This window comes from Mchenga conophoros, linkage group LG8, assembly GCF_057382185.1.
Source record: "Mchenga conophoros isolate Kocher_MC1m ecotype Shallow Benthic linkage group LG8, M_conophoros_male_GT1.1, whole genome shotgun sequence".
NCBI classification, from domain to species: domain Eukaryota; kingdom Metazoa; phylum Chordata; class Actinopteri; order Cichliformes; family Cichlidae; genus Mchenga; species Mchenga conophoros.
This window is the reverse complement of record NC_140533.1, coordinates 22952053-22969975: the sequence shown is the minus strand read 5'-3', so window position 1 is coordinate 22969975 and position 17923 is coordinate 22952053. Positions and strand designations below refer to the sequence as shown.

The window sequence follows — 17923 nt, the reverse complement described above, 5'->3', positions numbered from 1 at the left end:
CTTTGGAAATTCACTGTGAATTTTTTTGAGGTGCAAATTGAAACCTGGGTTCTTTACCACTTAGACCAAAATCTAATGATTAACAAAACACGAGGACCACGTGTTACGTAGATAAACCTTACTGTACCGCTAAGACGTCTTTTTTTCAGTACTCTGCCAGAAAAATACGTAAGCATTTCTGCGGATACATAGTTTCCGACGCCTCAAGCGTACCTGTGAAACGTTTAGTGGTTATTTTGACTTCATCCAAAAATGCGTCGGCATGTTTGGGGACTTCAAAAGGCGGAAGTGGGGAGGAGTGAATCATAAAGTCGACGCAACACACCCACCGAGCAGATCCCTGCGTGTTCGTACAAGACTTTTATCTGTCACAGCAATGTAACGGGCTGTACCGTTATAAACCACATCCAAGGGGTGTAATTTTAAACTAGGGCGTCAATATATTGATGATTTTACGATAACTTTTGATTTTACATTCAGGCTTCGAACTCGCTACCTAAAAGCGGGGTCTTTCACTTCACCGTCGCGACTCTGAGAACTTACTTAACCGAAACTGTTTAAAAGTGACACTCCCGCGTGTAAATGTGATAATTACTGACGCTTCACCTTAGCGCTGTAACTTTGCTGCTCTGAGTCATGCTTTCACCCGATTGGCTGTTTGACAGGCGCGTGCGAAATGAGCTGTGGTAAGTGTCACACAACTGTAATTCAGAATAGCGGAAAAAAGACGTGATATAATAACGACCAATATATTAATTTGCTGAATTATAAAAATATGTTTATAGCTTCGTCTAGAAGCCAGGGTGACAAACATAAGACCCGGGGGCCAGAACTGACCCACCAAAAAGTCCAATCCGGCCCACTGGACCTCTATGTAAAATGTGAAGGAGGTCATAAAATTTGGACTTTCAACTATATTTTCACAAATTACGCAGCTGATGCTATAAGCCATTTGTGCTACAAGAAAGTAATAAAGTAACAAACACAAGACAGAAAATGTCCAGTTTCTTCACTAACTACTAGAAATTTCTGTTTTTATTTCAAATGTGTCTTCAGTAAAATAAAGGACATTTTCTGTAAATTAACAAAAACTTTCTCTTTATAATTACTGGTAGCTGGTCAATGAGCTACCAGAACTTTTCCTGTAATTTTACACATTCATATCTTGCAATTTAGGTGTGAAGAATCATGCTGACAAACATGTCCTTATCATGTACAGTATATAAACTAATGCATACTGTTGAAATTACACTTCTTTTTAATAAATCGAGATATCCCAGGAATTAAATGTGCAGTTAAACTACTTTACAATGACAGAAAAGGGATTTTCACAGTTCTAGCTAATTTCAAAGTGGCCAGTATGCGTCCCTTGATGTAAAATTGATCTAGAGACTAGGTATCAACTATATGGCCTGTTGGCCAGACGTAGGTCCAAAAAGCTCCAATTCAGCCCACTGGATGGCTTTGGAAAATATGGACACTTCAAATAAAGATTATAAAGTCCTTTATTTCTTGCAGCTCTTACAATTTTTTTAAATCAGCATTTCTTTGTAATATGGAAAAGTTGAGATGTTTTGTTAAATAAAATTGCGCTTATTTTTCTGAGGGATTTTTCTTATCTCAGGGAAAACAAGGGTAACTTTCATAGTGCTGAAAGTTGAACAAAAACAGTTAAGGCTTCACTGATCTAGCCTATTTAACTTGAAATTTGGTTGTATGTGCCCCATGATAAGCTCGACACCCCTGGTCTAGAGAACCTATTATTCAGGTGACAAGGTCACCCTTGTAACTACCTTACATTTCCCATTAATCGGGTAGTCTTCAATGCAAAGCAGTATTTTATTGACACTCAATTATGGGTCTGAATGTCATGGTAGTTTTGGGCTTTTAATTTCACTATTCCATTGACTTTGTGCAATATACTAGTACCACTGACAGCTTTCTAAGGTCAGAAAGTTTCATCTTTACTTCTTCAAACACTGTGGGTCAGTCTTTCTCTCATCTGACCATAAAACCTTTCTCACATTTCGTTTGTCCTTGTGGGCAGCTGCAAATTTCAGTCAAGCTTGACGGTTTTTATTTTGGAGCAGGGGCTTCTTTCTTGGTTGGCACGCTCTCAGTCCATAGCTATGTAAAACTTGCTTCACTGTAGACAGTGACACTGGTGCTGCAGTTTCAAGTTAATTGCAGGCTTGAGCCTTGTTGGTTCCCAGGTTGTTCCTGAACATCCCAATTAATTACATCTTATCTGAGGAGGACAGTTTGGGTAATCTTCCAGACGTTGGCAAAGTGGTGGCACATCCAACATGTACAATTTGTCTTAACTGATGATTTTGGGATCTGCAGCTGTTTAGAAATTGCTTCAAGAGATCTTCCCAACTTGTTTAAATCTAAAATTGCCTTTCTGAGATCTTCACCAAGTTCTTTGGACTTTCTCATTCAATGAGTGCTGTCAAAGAAATCCATTTTATGCTGGCAGACAAGTTACCAGTTGTACTGTATGTATACTTTTAACCCTGTGTGGATTAGAGAAAATGCAAAGTAAAGCCAGACCTGTGCACTTATGTATTGTTTTTAAAGTCATTAAAGATGTATATTGTATAACCATGCTACTTTGGAAAAAGTTAAGTTAAAAGTCGAAAATTACCACGACATCAATGCCCATGATGTGTAGATGTAAACTTCAGACCACAACTGTACGTGTGACATATTTTGAATGCAAGGTGTGTTAAACATGTAGATTGGGAACCAGAAGAGGTGTCGGCCCACCAAAGGAACCAATCTTTCCAAGTGGACTGCTCTGCGAGTGTAAAAATGTAGTGACATTTTAATTTTAGTTATTTTTGTTCCTAATGGCTGACCTTAACTTATTCTTCTTTACAGTAAAAGAAAGGATAGGTATTCTGTTTTGTGCAGCTGATTTTCTGGTCTACTTAACATCAAAATGGACTTTATTTAATTATTTAAAAAAACCCAACAACCTCAAAAGCAATTGGTGCAGTGGTTAACACTGTTGCCACACAAAAATAAGGTTCTTGGTTTGCACGTCCTGGTTGGGTCGGGGGTTGGGTGATCCAGTTTCCTCCTACGATCGTGCATGCATGTTAGGTTAATTTGTGATTCTAAATTGTGTATGAGATCATAATCAGTATGTTTATGCACACATAGCTGGTGCTTGATATGATTTTCTTTCTTTAAAGATGAAATTGTTCATATAAAGCTAAAACTATACCTTATTTATATTCAGCCATTATGTCCTTCCAACACATCTTCACTGGTCATTCTATGTTTGCCCTGGAAGTCCCATTTTGACCCGTTCTCTGTCACCCACCCACCCACAGAGGTGTGTCCATTCTGCGGGAAAACGTACAAAAGGTTGAAGAGCCACTTGCCACATTGCAAGGCAGCTGCTGCCTCTAAAGCGCCACCATCCAAACCAGATGTCACAGCAAACCAGACAGCATCGTCTTCTCAGCTGGACTCGGTTTTGTCCAGAGCAACAGCAAAGGGAAGGAAGTCATCATCATCAGTCATAACAGATCTACAAGGACAGACGCGTAAAAGGGACACAGCATCAGGACCATCAAATGCGACATCTTCATCACCACGAACATCATCATCCATGACATTACTTTCACCAACTAAGAAGAAGAAACAAAAGCTGGTTGATCAAATAAAGACAAGCACCCTTTTGTTATCTCCATCTCCAGCTCTGCCCCCCACCACTTCTAAACCAAAAAAGAAGAGTCTCCGTGCATTGATAGAAGCTGCTAAGTATGACCAAATTACAAAGGAATCACTAAAGGTGTCTGAAACAGAACCAACTCTAAGCTCCAGAAACACAGCTCAGACAGAGCCCAAAACTATCTCAGGCAAAGACTATGCCCATCTGTCTGCAGACGCTAAACCCAAAGATGCACCTAAGAAGACACCAAAGACAAAGAATCATGTTAATCAGATGCTTTCCACAACCAAACAGAGTGAAAGTAGCACAAAATTCCCAGAGAAAAGACACAAGTTTTCGGAGGATGGCAAGCAGGAGATTGAGGATTCATCCATGAATAATTTTGTTTTGAAGTTAGGAAATGGCCACCAGGCAAAGATCACCCTCCAGGATGTTAAAGCCACATTAGGCCGAGCTAGATCGCCTCGTCAGTCCAGCAGGCCGAGCATCCTGAGCCAAATTCAAACTAATGACAACCTGTGCAGTAAAATCAGAGTCGATACGGGTGTTGGACCAGCTCCACTTTTAGAAGATAATCAAAAGTATGTTGCAACTCAGTCTGATGAGCTGCTGAGCCCTAGCCCACAACATGCAGGCCTAAAATCAGATAAGAAAATAACCTCAAAGACTAAACAACTGGCTTTAGTCCCTCTGCGAGATGTGCCAGAATCAACCCCTACTACAGCTCCCTTCCTGCGTGCGTTATCTCAGCAGTGGCAAGCTATGCCTCCTCCAGTCAACCTGAATGAGGGGCTGAAGGTGAGCCATCACATGACAGGCCTCCTCACAAAATCGGCACCAGTGGGTCAGTTTTCCAGCCTTCTTTCCCCTCTTGTATCACAAAGTCTGCCAGTGAACGTGGAGACAGTGGAGAAGCCTGAGGTCAGGAAGCAAAGCACTGCTGAAAATCCAAACAAAGGTAAGTATTTGGAAATAATTGTATTCCAGCCAAAATGTATACAGACCTGATGGTCCGGATTCTTTCCCTGTCTGACTTACAAAATAATATAATTAATGAATTATATTCAGACATTTGAACAAGTCACTTTGTGGCTCACCGCACTGTGTTAGGCGTTTTTCACAGATTTTATTGATAAAGTAGTTCATAAATGAAGAAAAATTATTGCCATATATTGTCAGTTTTACTGGGCCAGTACCAATAATAAAGACTTTGGAATAATATTCAGCTCGATTGTAGTGTTTCAGCTTCCTGATTCTCTGTCGGTGTCATGGATTACAGGAGCTCTGACACACCGGAGTCTTGGACAGGTGAGACTGAGGGAATTACCTAAATGGCTTGCCTGCAAAGCCCCAAGCCATCCAAAAGATGCTGTGGGAATGTTGCAAAGAGGTCAGTATCTCTCTCTCACACACAGAGAGACACAGTATTTGTGCTACTCACAGCACAAAAGCCGTCCTCCCATTTGTTTGTCTGTCACTTCTAACTTCCTGTAACAGTGTTATCTCTCAGAAATGAGGTTTTATTGAACATTGTAGATGCTTGTAGTCAGATGTTACCTCAGAACAAAAGCATTATAGCCAACAGCTGTTAGCAGCTGCTTAATATCTGCTATACAGATGTGAGATTGGTGTCTATTCTTTAAGATTTCTGTGCTTGTCCTTTCTCAACTCTTCTGTGCGTGATTCAGGCTGGCAGTGGTATTACAGGCGGTATATTGATGTGAGGAAAGGAGGTGTAGGTGGACTGGGCATGTTGTTAGCAGGATACTGCGTGCTCAGCTACATCTGGAGTTACCGCCACATAAGTAAGTGTGTTTTACTAAGTGTGTGCTCCATTTAACTGATGGATTTGGAGATAAGCTGGTTTTCTTTTCTTTTTTTTCTTTTCCCAGAGCTTGATCGCTGGAGGAAGTATCACTAAGGGTCAAGGAAAGATACTTGAAGCAGCAGCATTGACAGAGAAAAGTCTCAGAACTTCAGGACTCCATATGATGAATTTGCACAGCATTTATAACTGAGAAACTGGTACCGTTACTTGTCAGCATGTAAGCCCTTCCCTTCAGCCAATTTTGTGTATTCTGTCACCAGCATACATTGTGGGAGCACTATATAGTAAATGATAAATAGTGAAGTAAGTGCAAAAGTGCCTTAAACTGAATTCTTTGTAGTGACCATAAGTGTACAACTCTTCTGGTTGGAAAACAAGTACAGGTGTATAGAAGTCTATGTCAATTCTCCAGTGAGTTTAGGGTCTCAGTAGCTAGTTTCAAGCTTGATTGAATGCAACATGCTTATTTTTTTAATTAAATGGTCACTTCCATATAAGCATACAGTTCCCCCTCAATTCAACCCCAGATACACTCATGACAACAGGACAAATGCTCATCTCTAAGCTTCACATTGGGACTGCGTTGACTTCATAGTGCTTCTAGAGTTTTTCTAGAAGCAAGTCTTGCCGTTGGGTTCTTGTTTGGGCAGTTTCATTTCAGTGGTCACTGGGACATAAAACTGCATGTGTGGTATCACCAGTCAGATCTGATAAAACTGGCTTAATCCTGATGACTTTTCCCCAAAATAAGCCTTTTTTGTTTCCCCGTTTGTCCTACTACCTTGTTTGCTTTTGCTGAATTTTCCCAGATATTTATATTTAGAATTGGGTGTCGTGTGTTTCTTTCAGTCTCTCTGGTTGTCCATCTTTTGTATAAAATCTAAAAGCATATGTTTTGAAGACAGACTGAATGATTATGAATTTTCCTAATTAAATGAATTGCAAATGAATACAAAACTAAAACATGTAACTTTCTATCTCTAGGTGACCAGGATAAGAGTTTCATTCTTATCTGTATAAGGTTTCTAAAATGAAAGCTTGTCATGCTAAATTGTATTATTTTTATTTTGCTTATGTTTTTGTATGTTTCTTTTATTATTCCTGTCTTATTTATTTCATGGAGAAAATGTTAAAAAAACAAGTATTTGCTTTTAAAAAAACCCAGCTTTTTTAAGGGTCAAAACATTTTTCCTCATCAGTGACCACTGTGTGCTCCAGACATCCACTAGCTGTCACTGTTGGGTTATGTTACTTGAACCAAAGGGGGCTGGGCAGTCTAATGTCTGCTGTGCAGTTTTCTCAGCTCTTTTGTGTAGAGGCATCGGTGCTGGAGTCCATAAAAGGATTAAAGAGAACCAACAGATTTCTAACTTGATAAAATATTACTTTGGCAGCTGTGATGCAGAGAAACATGAAATCTAAATGTCATGACATCAATGAAAAGATCATATCTGTGCAGCAGAGGGTAACAAATCTGGTTTTCCTTTGCCACTGCTTCCTCTGTCACATGATGTGATTATGCATGCTTAGTCCATCAGTGCCAGTGTGTGAACCCTCACAGAATAGCAATGGAGGGAAATTGAAGGTTTTCAGCCGGACTGGACCACTTCCTTTTTTTTTTTTCTTTTTTTTTTTTTTTCTCTTTTGTTCCTTGTTGTACACAAAATTAATTCATTGTTGAATCTCCTAACTGCTGTATTGAACAAATACAAATAAAGAAACAACAGCATTTTCTTTTGTAATGACTTTACTGACACTGCTTCTTAGTCAACACAATAAAAAATAATTTTCTTACGTTTTTTTCTTTACATTCTCTTTTTCTTCGTACAAAAATTATAAATATTTTGTGTCTAACTTTTTTTATACAAAACAACAAACTATACAAATCAAATGGGACAATAAACAATGAAAATGAAGGCAGAAAACACATCTCTGCACAAAAAAAAAATAAAAAAAAATGATGATGATAGGGGAGAAAAAGCACAGTTTGTTCCTACCAGGCTCTCAAGACCATGATATGCATTCTGATAACACAATGGTTTACAAACACTGGGTATGTCCCTACTTTGAAAGCCTAAAGTGAACATCCTTGTAGATATAAGTGCTATAGAGGCACAAAATCTTGCAGCAGTCGCTTGGAGGAGCAAATGCAAAATCTCACTTGACCCTCACTTGTCATTTGAGATTTGCTTTCAAAGCAAACAGCCCAGTTTTTCTCGGAAAGAAGAGGTCTGCAAGAGCTGAGGCAGAGATGCAGGCAGGCTGCCATGGCCACTGGCACTTAAATTAAAAAAGGGTCTTCTATCATCCCATATGAAAGGCCTTCAGTCTGTTTGTGTGGTCTATTAGCAAGCATATTTCACATACATGCTCATAGGAGAAAGGTGGTGCTGTCCAGAATCAACCCTGAGAGCATTTAATGCATTTAATCAGGGCTTTTGTGTTGTTGCAAAAACAGAAGTAGAGGGACATTATTTAGGACTTTTAAGTCTTGGTTTAATAAAACAAAAACATAATCATTCTGAGTTCAGAGGAAACACTACAGGGTTTTTTTTAAATAATTAGCCACAGAGCTGGTGAGACAAATGACGGGGATTCTGGATGAGACCACAGTCTCTCCTAATAATTTTGGTTGTGCTGCTGAGAAGGAAAAGAGCAAAAGTGTGAGAAAACTATCCCAGGGAACTAAGAAAACGCTTGGCAATAAAGTCAAAAGTATGGCAATCACACTACCAAACTACAGGAAATCAGTGTGTATGGTTGCCAATTAACACACACACACACACACACACACACACACACACACACACATTGACGTGTCAGGGTAGTAAAGCATAGAGAGAAAGATATGATTCATATATAATTATATGCAAAAGGCAAACAAACATACATACAATCAATGACCCTCCTGGGTCATTTAAACTGCTGACAGTATTGTCACGTTCTCAACGCTGGGGAACACATAACAACAAACAAAAACAGTCCTGTTTCTTTCAATGTCATTTAAAAGAAAAAAAAAGTTCAGCAAATTTAACATCTCTTCCTCAATCTGAGGACGTAGCTCCACAGACACAAACTCACTGTGAAATGATGAAGGTGGCAAAGATCTACAGATATGTCCTGTGTCTGTGTCGGGACTTGCATACCTTTAAGGTACAAAAGAAAATGAAAAAGGTGACTTAAGCACAAAAAAAGCACTGTAACACTACCATATGTGTCAATGGGACTAGTTTAACTGGCTTCTAGTGTGATTAAGAGGTTGTCCTTGTTACAGGCAGCCAAAAACACAAAAGCAGGCAAAAAGATTTTGGTTCTCTTTGACGTGTCCATCCAGTTCAGCCCAGCATACACCGCATATTGACTAAAGCCTTGTGTTTATATAGTTCCTGAAATAGGCCACAGTATGTTTAGTGCAACTTGCCTGTTTGAAGGTATCTCTACTGAGCTTAGATGTGAGGAGATCTACACCTCTCAACCATGAACTACTTGTACAAAAGCAACTGTTTGCGTGCTTAGATGTAGAAAGAACAGAAATAAATGGATTTTCTGATATTTAGAGCTTCTTCATGTAAACACTTCCATATAAAAACCTACAATTAGGCACAGAGTCCCTCCTCCTCATCCCTCTTGTTCGGCATAGGTAGTGGGGTGGGGAATAAACAATAAACTGGCAAAAAGTATTAACTAGTGTGTGAAGAGAGGGACACTCTTGCATTCAGTCGCAAACCTTACCACTGTAAAATAAACAAAAGAACATTTTGCATCTGTTAGTACATTGCATTGCACACATTCCCGGGTCTTTATAGGTAACTGTAAGTGCATGTGTTCACGTAACACCTTTACAGACTAACTGACTTCAACATAAAATTCCTCTAAAATAACCCAAGGCAAACTACGTACATGCTACATGGCTGTGTATCACTAAGAACACAGACCTGAAAGACGAGTTAGCCTCTCTTCACACAGGGGACATAAAGAAAAAGAAATGCACATACAAAAAAGAAGTAGAAACCATACATTGGGTGTAATATGGTTTATACATCTTAACATTCCAGGATGCTGTTGACTGCCGCCTCAAGAGCAGAATCTGTGTCAGGGTGAGGGGGTGAGGTGAGCTGAGGGGTATATGGAGGCTGCACAGGGTGGTGAGACACCTGGTAGTTTGTCGGGCCTCCTGACAATGCTGGGAAAGGTGAGGGTTTATTATGGGGGCAACTATTGGCAGCAATCAGGCTGTTGTTGCTGATGCCGCTGGGTCCGTAGAGTTGCTGGGATCTCTTCATTTCCAGCACGTTCTTGCTTTCGAAGTGTGGTGGATGAAGTCTCTCTGTTGAGCCAGGTCCTACAGGCTCACTCCCTCCTGGGTCTTCATAACCAGGCTGGGAGTCTGTCCTGTATGGTGGCTCCATAGAGCCTTGTTCTGACTCATTCCATTTATAGCTGGATATAGGCTGAGGCGGGGAAGGGACTTGGAAAAGTTTGGATTTCGTCCCACAACAGAACTCCTCCAAGAAACTGTCTACAAACCAGACAGGGCAAAGTGTTAAATCAAAGTTAACTGAAAAGGGAATATTAGTTCACAATGGGATTCACTCCAATTCTGTTTTACCTGGGTCCACTAGTACCATGCGTTTGTCTTGTATCAAGGTGCTGCGCTCCTCTTGGTTGAAAGTCCTGTCGATCATCACCATTTCTGAGGACGGACTGAAACGCTGCACAGAAGAGTGAGGTTATGCTGTTAGCCCTGTGCATTTCCTAACATCCCTCACATCTAGTCATTAACTAGCGCGTGCACCTACCTCAGCTTCCACCATCAGTAGTCGCCTGTATTTGTTTACCATCCCCTGTGTCCTCATCAGCACCTGAGTTGCAGCTGCTTCAAATTCCTCATCCACTGGAAATTCAAAACACAACACACTACTTTTATTAAAAACAACAACAACTTTAATTCCATAAAAGACTTGGGGTGAATCTAGTATTGTCATGACTGTACCCTGGGAGAACTCGTCCGGGCTGGGTGGAGCCCCCTGGAACACGTGGTACGGGATAAGTCTCAGGAGTGCGTCATCAACTGAAGTGAATCGACGTCGATCTGGGGTCTGAACTGCAACATGATCCTTCCTCACCTGCTGTAAAATCCTTTAAAAATAACAGAGAAAGACACAAGTTTGTTAAATGACTGAAAGACAAAAGCACAACTACACAGGACAGATGGCATGTCAAAAAAACTCACATTTCTCCTTTTGTAAGAGTAGGAAGCAGAGGCCTCTTCTGTGCACTGACCTATGATGGGGAAGTGTAAAAACCAAAGATGTCATTACATTAGATTGTTCCACCTAAAAAAGACACACAAGCATGTAAAACAAACAGCTAACATACCTCAGAGTTTAGTATTGAATCCTGTACCATGGGTTTGATTGCTACAAGAGATCACACAAACAAAGCAACTTTATCAGTCTGAAATTCTGCAGCTTATATTGAAACATATTATACACTGAAGCCATTGGCGCCTCTTTTACCGTGGATGCTGCTGGCATGTGCTTGTTTGAGGGCAGGTGATGAAGAATTCTGAAAAATTTCAAGTAAAAGTTATGTTAGAGAGAGAACAAATAAGAAGAGAGCAAATTAATAAAAAGACTGCCATCTGTATACCTGTCTGTAGTCTTGTTGCTGTGTCACATTACCAGGTAAAGGGGACAGAGAAGTACAGTTCTGGGATGGAGTCACTAGAAGGCGCTGCACGGGAGTAGCCGACGCTTGGCTCTGATTGCAGATCCCTGTTGTAGCCGGGCCAACCAGAGTCAGACGTCCAGGAGCGCATGGTGTCTGCACGGAGGTGGAGCTCGCACAAGAAACTCCCGTCCACATCTGAGTTACACCTCCTCCAACCTGATTCCCGCTTACTACTCCCTGATTCAAAATTAGTGGACCAGCTGTTGGTGCATTGAAGTTCTGCGCTGCAACAATCTGCACTGTGTTTTGACTGGTAATTAGGGGATTTGAGTTGGGGTTGATGGGCCCGTTGTGGATGGTGCTAGATGAAGTGAGAGCCAAGGAGCTGGGTAGCAAGAACTGTCCGGCTGATATATTTGTCAGTGTAGACGCTTGTTGCTGCTCCAGGGGTGGTTGTACTACAATGGAGCCATTAGGTGTGTACTGTCCTGCAGGAGCAGCAGTATTAGTGTTCACTACATTAGTCACGGTGGTGGAAGTGGGCTGAAGACCAAGGCTGTAGACAGTCTGAGACCCCGGTTGGAGGGGTTTAGGCTGGATTGGTCTGACAACAGTCTGGGTCCCTCCTGGGCCTCTCTGTATGATGATATTTTGAAGTGGGATGTTTTTGAAAGGTAAGCCAACTTGGCCTTGGGTGGGAGCAAACACCTGCCCCCCTGTTGTTGTCCCTGCTGGAGCTACAGAAACACCTGGCCTTAGCACGATCTGTGGTGATCTTTCTAAGCTACTCAAAGTCATCACTCCGCCACCTGCACCAAAAGAACCCAACACCTGGATTGGCTGACCAGAACCATTAGGCAGTGACGGCATGCCTTGCAAAAACTGGCCTGCAGAGAACGTAGCAGTTGCAGTCGTTACCACACCTACCCCGCCTCCATAGTTCCCCGAGACCAGCGGGGAGGAGAAGGGAACAGGAGCTTGCACTAGAGTGGGAGCAGGCTGCGAGTCCAGTAAGGCTTCCTGGGCCAGCGTTTGCTCAGTGATATCAGCTTCCAAGAGAGATTTCTGAAGGATGTCAAAGGGCTGGTCCTCTCCCCCGAGATCCACCCCTCCAGGGGAGGTTTCAGGCCCCAGTTCATCCTCAATAAACGAGAGACTGCTAGAGAGTTGGAGGCCTGCCCCGGTCGAATCCTCGCCAAATTCACCCATTGTAGAAGAACCATCTTTGAGGCCAGTGTTGGAGCCAGTCTGAAGGAAGTATTGAGAGAAGAAAATGGAGAACTATTTGCATGTGAACTGCATATCTGATTTCAAAGTCAAAGGCTTCTTTTTATGCCCAAGTTAAGATATCAGGCTAATTTTATTTCAAATATTATTAGCTTTCTGTCAAAAATTGAACATGATTATCTATTATAGAATATAAAATACTAATATAATATTGTATTTCAAAGTTAATAAAGAAGTATCTGTTAGTGTTACAGAAGAACACAAACTGAAAATTCTTTGGTTAGTTCAAATAACAGATATTAATACAAAATAAAATCTCAATAAACCAAACGGTATTCATTATTTTGTATATATTCAAACTGTTCAAACACAAATAAATAGCACCCCCCCCCCACCCCCCAAAAAACCCCAAAATTCTATACATACCCTCAGTACAAATTCAAGAAACTATCAATTTAACAGAGCATAAACAAACCAGACATATCCACTCAGCTGTGGTCTGCTTATGCTCCAAGGCAACAAGTAAAGACATTTTAAAAGGTAATACCAGTGCAGTACACTCCAACGAAGTGGACAGTGAAGCTTATATATGGGTCAGATGCGTGATTTGACCACAAATCCGATGTGGCAGTGAAGTATGACACCGCTTGTTCAGCTGTCTCTCTGCACTCCTGTGCAGCTGGGAAAAGGTGTTGTTTGTCCACAGCCCAGAGACTGGTAATGAGGATCAGGTCCTTTCATCACCAGCCTAAATTTGACATTTTTAACTGTCGTTGTGAGATCACTGTCCCTCTTCATTTTCTGTCATACCGCAAACAAGTGTCTAGAACTGCAAACTCCTGTACTGTGTGTGCACTGTATTTTTCAGGTAACTGCAGATAAACTGTGCATTGTGCTGGGATAGCACTGCTTCAGATCTAAAAGCGATTCATGATGTTACCTGCCTTTGTCGAAACATGCTACTCTGTGTCTTTGTCGATCTTTAAACGGTAAGAATATCTCCACAACACCGAATTCCCTTTAACAGAGTCTTGGACACTTGGGCTCTTGTTTTGTAATGCTGTAGCTGACGTTTTGAACATTTTTTCTTTTATCTCACTCACACTTCTAACGTAGTGCTCTGTAGTGCTGTGTATGTGTGTGACGACCTAAATTGACATGGCTTTAACTCTGCTCCAACCACGATTGGTTCAGTGTAGAGCTATTATCATCGTCCTTTTGTCTTGTCTGTCAAAAAAATGGACGGAATGAGTTCGATTGACTTTTTATTAATCGTTACTCATATTTCTGTTGAGGAAAAGTTATCCCTGGTAGTTATCGTTACCATTTTATCATCCACTCCTAATGATGAACTGTAACAAAATGTCCTTGTGGTTTGGCTTGGATCAAGGTAATCATAGGTATACTCACGGTGTCGTTACCAAAGAGGGATCCATCAGACCCATAAGCTGCGTTTGTTACATCATCCTCCTCAATCTGCAGGAACAAAAGACAAGCGAGTGAATGGACTTGGGTAATTCTGGTGTTTAAGGAACATTTCTAAGGAAGTCATTCAGACAAACTCTGAATTCTCCAAGTGTCACTCACAGACTTGCTGTTGCTGCCATGGAGATAGTCATTCAACGCATCTACATCTCTGAAAAAGATAAAGAAGCAACATCTTTAGCAGTTTCTTTTTATTTGTGTCACTATCTGTGGTTTTAAAGTTCCCTGACATTTGCTTTACTACATGTGTCTTGTGCTTATGACCATTAAAATATTCACTTCCCTTATTCAATGAAAGATTTAAAACCAAAAAAACAGATCTTGCAGATAGTTGTGGCACTGATTTTAAAGGCAACTATATATTCACAAGTATAAAACTGTATGGCCCGGGGTGTGGCAAGAAGAGCTCGAATCTTAGTGCAGATTTTATAATCTTATAACGTTTACCCTAAAATATCCAGAAGACGGCGATCGTCATCATCATCCATGACACCTGAAAGAGTATGGAAGGCCATCAGATGAGGACATGGGACACGCTAAGGTCTAATCACTGAACAGTGGAGTAAAAAAACTTGTTTTTGTTTTACTCTAAAGTAGAAGTGCTTGAGCTCTAAATGGCTGGCATGTTTTTAGACATTTCACTCACAGGTTTCCAGCAGGAAGCATGGGCTCAGTCATTTAACACCCTTTCTTTCCTGCAAAAGGCTGGGCTGCAGAGTGAGAAACTTCATTTAGTAGAACTACATAACTGGACATGTATGTCAGATAAGGGGCGTAAGACAGTGCAGGCAGGTGCTAGATAAAAGAATGGTTCAAGTGTGAAACAGGAGTGTGGACAGGAAGTTGGGAGGGGGGGGGGGTACATATTTGCTATTCAGTACATAAGGACAGAATGGCCTTCATCCCCTCCTACAAATGCTTAGCTATGACAAACTCCCACCCATAAAGCTTCTCTGCTGTCCCACATTGGTTGTCTTTCCAGTGTGCAGAGTGAAAAAGAGTATTTGAGTGTAAACAACCCCACCCTGCAACATTTATACATTATAGTTCTGGTTGATGTTCTGGGTTTCATCTCTCCATTGAAAGAGGTATTGGCTTTATGTTGTGTCAGTCAGTCAGCTTGGTGCTACTTAATAATTGGGGGTTTAGGGGTTGTTGTTTTTTTTTTAATGGCACTTAAATGATTCAATATCTGTAAGTAAATGGTTGTGGCTGCTTTATTTACTGTATCACATAATAATAATAAAAAACTCATTTAATCACTAATAGAGCATGTGAATAAAATGGTTGTATCACATTCAATTTTATTTTGCTCTGTGTGTGTGTGTGTGTGTGTGTGTGTTTGCAGGTGACTGGGGAAATGTAGGTTTTGTTTTCCCATGAAAGGCGACTGCAACTCTACAAAATGGCTGTTACCATGCCATAGGCTGTCTTTACAGCAGAGCCACGTTGAGCCTCCATCTTTGGTTGAGCGAGAACAAAGACAGGACAGGGCTGCTGCACAAATTAGGCCGTTTACACGGACCGTGTTTGGAGTTTAAAGCAAAAACAACGACCGCTTGAGCGATTTAAATCGCTGGAAAATCACGGTTGTTTTTTGTGTGTGTCCACAGCAAATAACACGACATTTTCTCGTCGAGCAAACGAGTGTCATTTATCCTTCGAAACTTGTTACAGAAAACCATGTCGAGATTCCGAGACAAAAACAACGCAAACTAAGCCATAAACACTTCACAAAAAAGGCATCAAATACGGGCTGTAAAAATCTATATTATCCAATTAAATCCAAGGTGCAAAAAGTTAACGTTTACAAGCGATCACCTCAAATTGTAATGTTAGCTGCATTAAAAATGAAATGACGAGCTGTTTATGCTGGCCAGAATAATAACCTTTAAAAAAATGTGATCTAGCTCGATATCGCCAGATTTGCATCTTTAATGCCAGTTTTGATCAAACTGGCATATTTCTGGCGTATTTCTTGTTGCATTTTTTGCCTAATTTCGAGCTCAAATTCACAACCACCAGCAAATCCAGCACAGCACGTGCGCTTCGACGCAAATCCACGGCTAGTCCCCGCCGTTAAAGCCGCACAAAAACACGGCTAATGTACAGCTTGCAAGTTTTATTTCCAAAAATAGACTGAATCGACAGAGAGTGATAATCGCATTCAAGCAGCACAAAACGCCCGTCGTCGCTGACGTGCTCTTTCTTTCTCTGTTGGGGAAGGCTTTCATTTGTCCTCTATGTGGCTCGTCTGCCAGCATGAAAAACGTCACATTTTGCCTCGATATAGCCGAATCGACGCGTTTCAACCCGGGACTTTTGTCCCCAGTCCGTGTCCTGCTCGGGACATTAACTCAGCGGCTCCGCCACATTTTTAACTTTAAATATCGGCCTGCGCTGGTTAGCTAGCCGCGGCGTCGATGACGACGCCTATTTTGAAAGCCAGAATCCGTCGAAAAGGGCTAAAACCGCGTCGAGCCATAAATATTTATCCCGATTAGCATAACATAAAGACGACTCAAAAAGAGGCAAACCCTTTTACTCCTGTCTCACTCCTTCTTGAAACCCAATATCTCCATTTGGCAACTTTTAATTTGCTCCCCCCTCCTTCTCCTCCTCCTCCTTCTCCCTCTCCCACTCATATATTTTTCTCACTGTCCCTGCTCTGTCTCGGATAGATTTTTCTCTCCGCTCAAACTCTCTTCCCTCCCTGAAGGAAGGGAGGAAGGAGGTTGTGTGTGTTTTTTCCTTGAAATTTTTATCACAAAATTATAATACACTCAAAGGGAAACTCACCGTCATGAAAAAGCAGTGCCTTGTCAACGGGGTTTCCTCGCCATCACCGCACGGGTTGTTGTTGGGGTAGTGCACACAGCGAAATCAGCGGTCCTCAACGACTGCATATGGCTCCATGCATTTGAATACGAAACCTTAAAAACAACCGCAAATAATTAATAAACTATTTTTAATGCTTATGTGAATTATAATTACACGTGGCTCTGTCTTTATAAATAGCGGATAAACGTTATTACACTTAATCACTGCCAACAGTAGAGGGCGGGCCTTTGTGTGTGCCACACCTGGATGTTGCTCAGGTATGCCTAGTTGCCTGCTGAGAAGCCTATTTCGTATTCAGAAAGCAGTCAGACTTTATAAGAAAGCAAAGCGTTTACATTTATTACACTTATTGTTTTTTTTATATGTAATTCAATCGCATTTTACACACACTTTCGAGTAAAAATAATATTTCTTCCACCTTCTAGTGTTGTATGTGATGTGTTTATTATAAAAACGTTAAAGAAAATATTATTTAAAAAAGAAGTTCAGTGTAAATACCTCATATTTCTATACATAAACACTTATTGTAAATGGTCTTTAAGATACTGTGTGCTGTTCATATTAATACTTTGATATTTACTTTCATATCTTTATCTAACATTTTTATAGCTCTATTTACTTTTACTTTTGATTCATTCAATCTGCACAACCAGGGGGATGGGACCTTACAGTAAACGATAGATGAATAAATGGCATGCTATTTAAATTTATTTGTTGTCTATATCTGTAATGTGTTTCACAAAAACCACACTATAAATATGGGTAAACTGTAGGGAGCAGGGTAGATAAAATGAAGGTGATATGAAAAAAACATTAAAAGGTTCTTTGAAATATATAAATATTTCATTGAAATATATAAATATAAAACGAATGGAAATATAAAAAGAAATTAAATAAATAATGCAAATGTTCAAGTATTTACTGTTCTTTATTTTGTTTTACTTTAAAATGATGAAAGAAACATTTTGGTCTAGCAGTATCATTAAATGCGTTTTATTAATAATACACATACATATTAATATAATACTATATTCTATTACACAGAGGCTAAAATAAGCTCACTTGCTATAATTAGCCAGTCACTGGCTTCAAATATTTTTGTTTCATTTTGTTCAAAAGGTAAAGAAGTCTGTCGAAGCTTATAAAGAGACCAAATGTAGAAGAAATTATATAATTTTGTGGTT

The 17923-nt window shown here is 40.4% G+C and overlaps 2 protein-coding genes across 7 annotated transcripts; one reads left to right on the top strand and one right to left on the bottom strand.

The window, feature by feature from the left end:
• The first annotated feature begins 515 nt into the window (after positions 1-515).
• On the top strand, positions 516-7242 carry LOC146568788 (uncharacterized). Its single transcript, XM_085285089.1, has 5 exons — positions 516-686; positions 3342-4643; positions 4965-5075; positions 5374-5490; positions 5578-7242. Exons 1-5 carry the CDS (start codon positions 677-679, stop codon positions 5604-5606), a joined length of 1569 nt encoding a protein of 522 aa, XP_085141215.1. The 5' UTR covers positions 516-676; the 3' UTR covers positions 5607-7242.
• A 21-nt stretch (positions 7243-7263) lies between these two features.
• bicral (BICRA like chromatin remodeling complex associated protein) lies at positions 7264-16794 on the bottom strand. Of its 6 annotated transcripts, none has more exons than XM_085285086.1 (13): positions 15315-16794; positions 14545-14608; positions 14346-14391; positions 14001-14049; positions 13824-13889; positions 11166-12434; positions 11033-11081; positions 10893-10933; positions 10747-10796; positions 10507-10652; positions 10313-10407; positions 10123-10225; positions 7264-10032 (listed from the first exon to the last, which is right to left on the bottom strand). In XM_085285086.1, the coding sequence occupies exons 3-13, from the start codon at positions 14384-14386 to the stop codon at positions 9557-9559; spliced, it is 2385 nt and encodes a 794-aa protein (XP_085141212.1). In that variant the 5' UTR covers positions 14387-14391; positions 14545-14608; positions 15315-16794; the 3' UTR covers positions 7264-9556. The 6 variants fall into 6 exon arrangements, with proteins under 6 accessions (XP_085141212.1, XP_085141211.1, XP_085141210.1 ...); XM_085285085.1 differs by having other exon boundaries at positions 16698-16794; XM_085285084.1 differs by having other exon boundaries at positions 14545-16794.
• Between the last annotated feature and the right edge of the window lie 1129 nt (positions 16795-17923).

Excerpts from the sequence above, each read along its gene's own strand:
- LOC146568788 (XM_085285089.1), top strand. Across the intron at positions 5,076-5,373 it reads TGTGGGAATGTTGCAAAGAG|GCTGGCAGTGGTATTACAGG; the intron begins GTCAGTATCTCT and ends TGCGTGATTCAG. Across the intron at positions 5,491-5,577 it reads CTGGAGTTACCGCCACATAA|AGCTTGATCGCTGGAGGAAG; the intron begins GTAAGTGTGTTT and ends TTCTTTTCCCAG.
- bicral (XM_085285082.1), bottom strand. The coding sequence starts at position 14,413 with ATGGCCTTCCATACTCTTTCAGGTGTCATGGATGATGATGACGATCGC. Across the intron at positions 14,050-14,345 it reads CGTCTTCTGGATATTTTAGG|AGATGTAGATGCGTTGAATG; the intron begins GTAAACGTTATA and ends TATCTTTTTCAG. Across the intron at positions 10,408-10,506 it reads CCCGGACGAGTTCTCCCAGG|TGGATGAGGAATTTGAAGCA; the intron begins GTACAGTCATGA and ends TTGAATTTCCAG.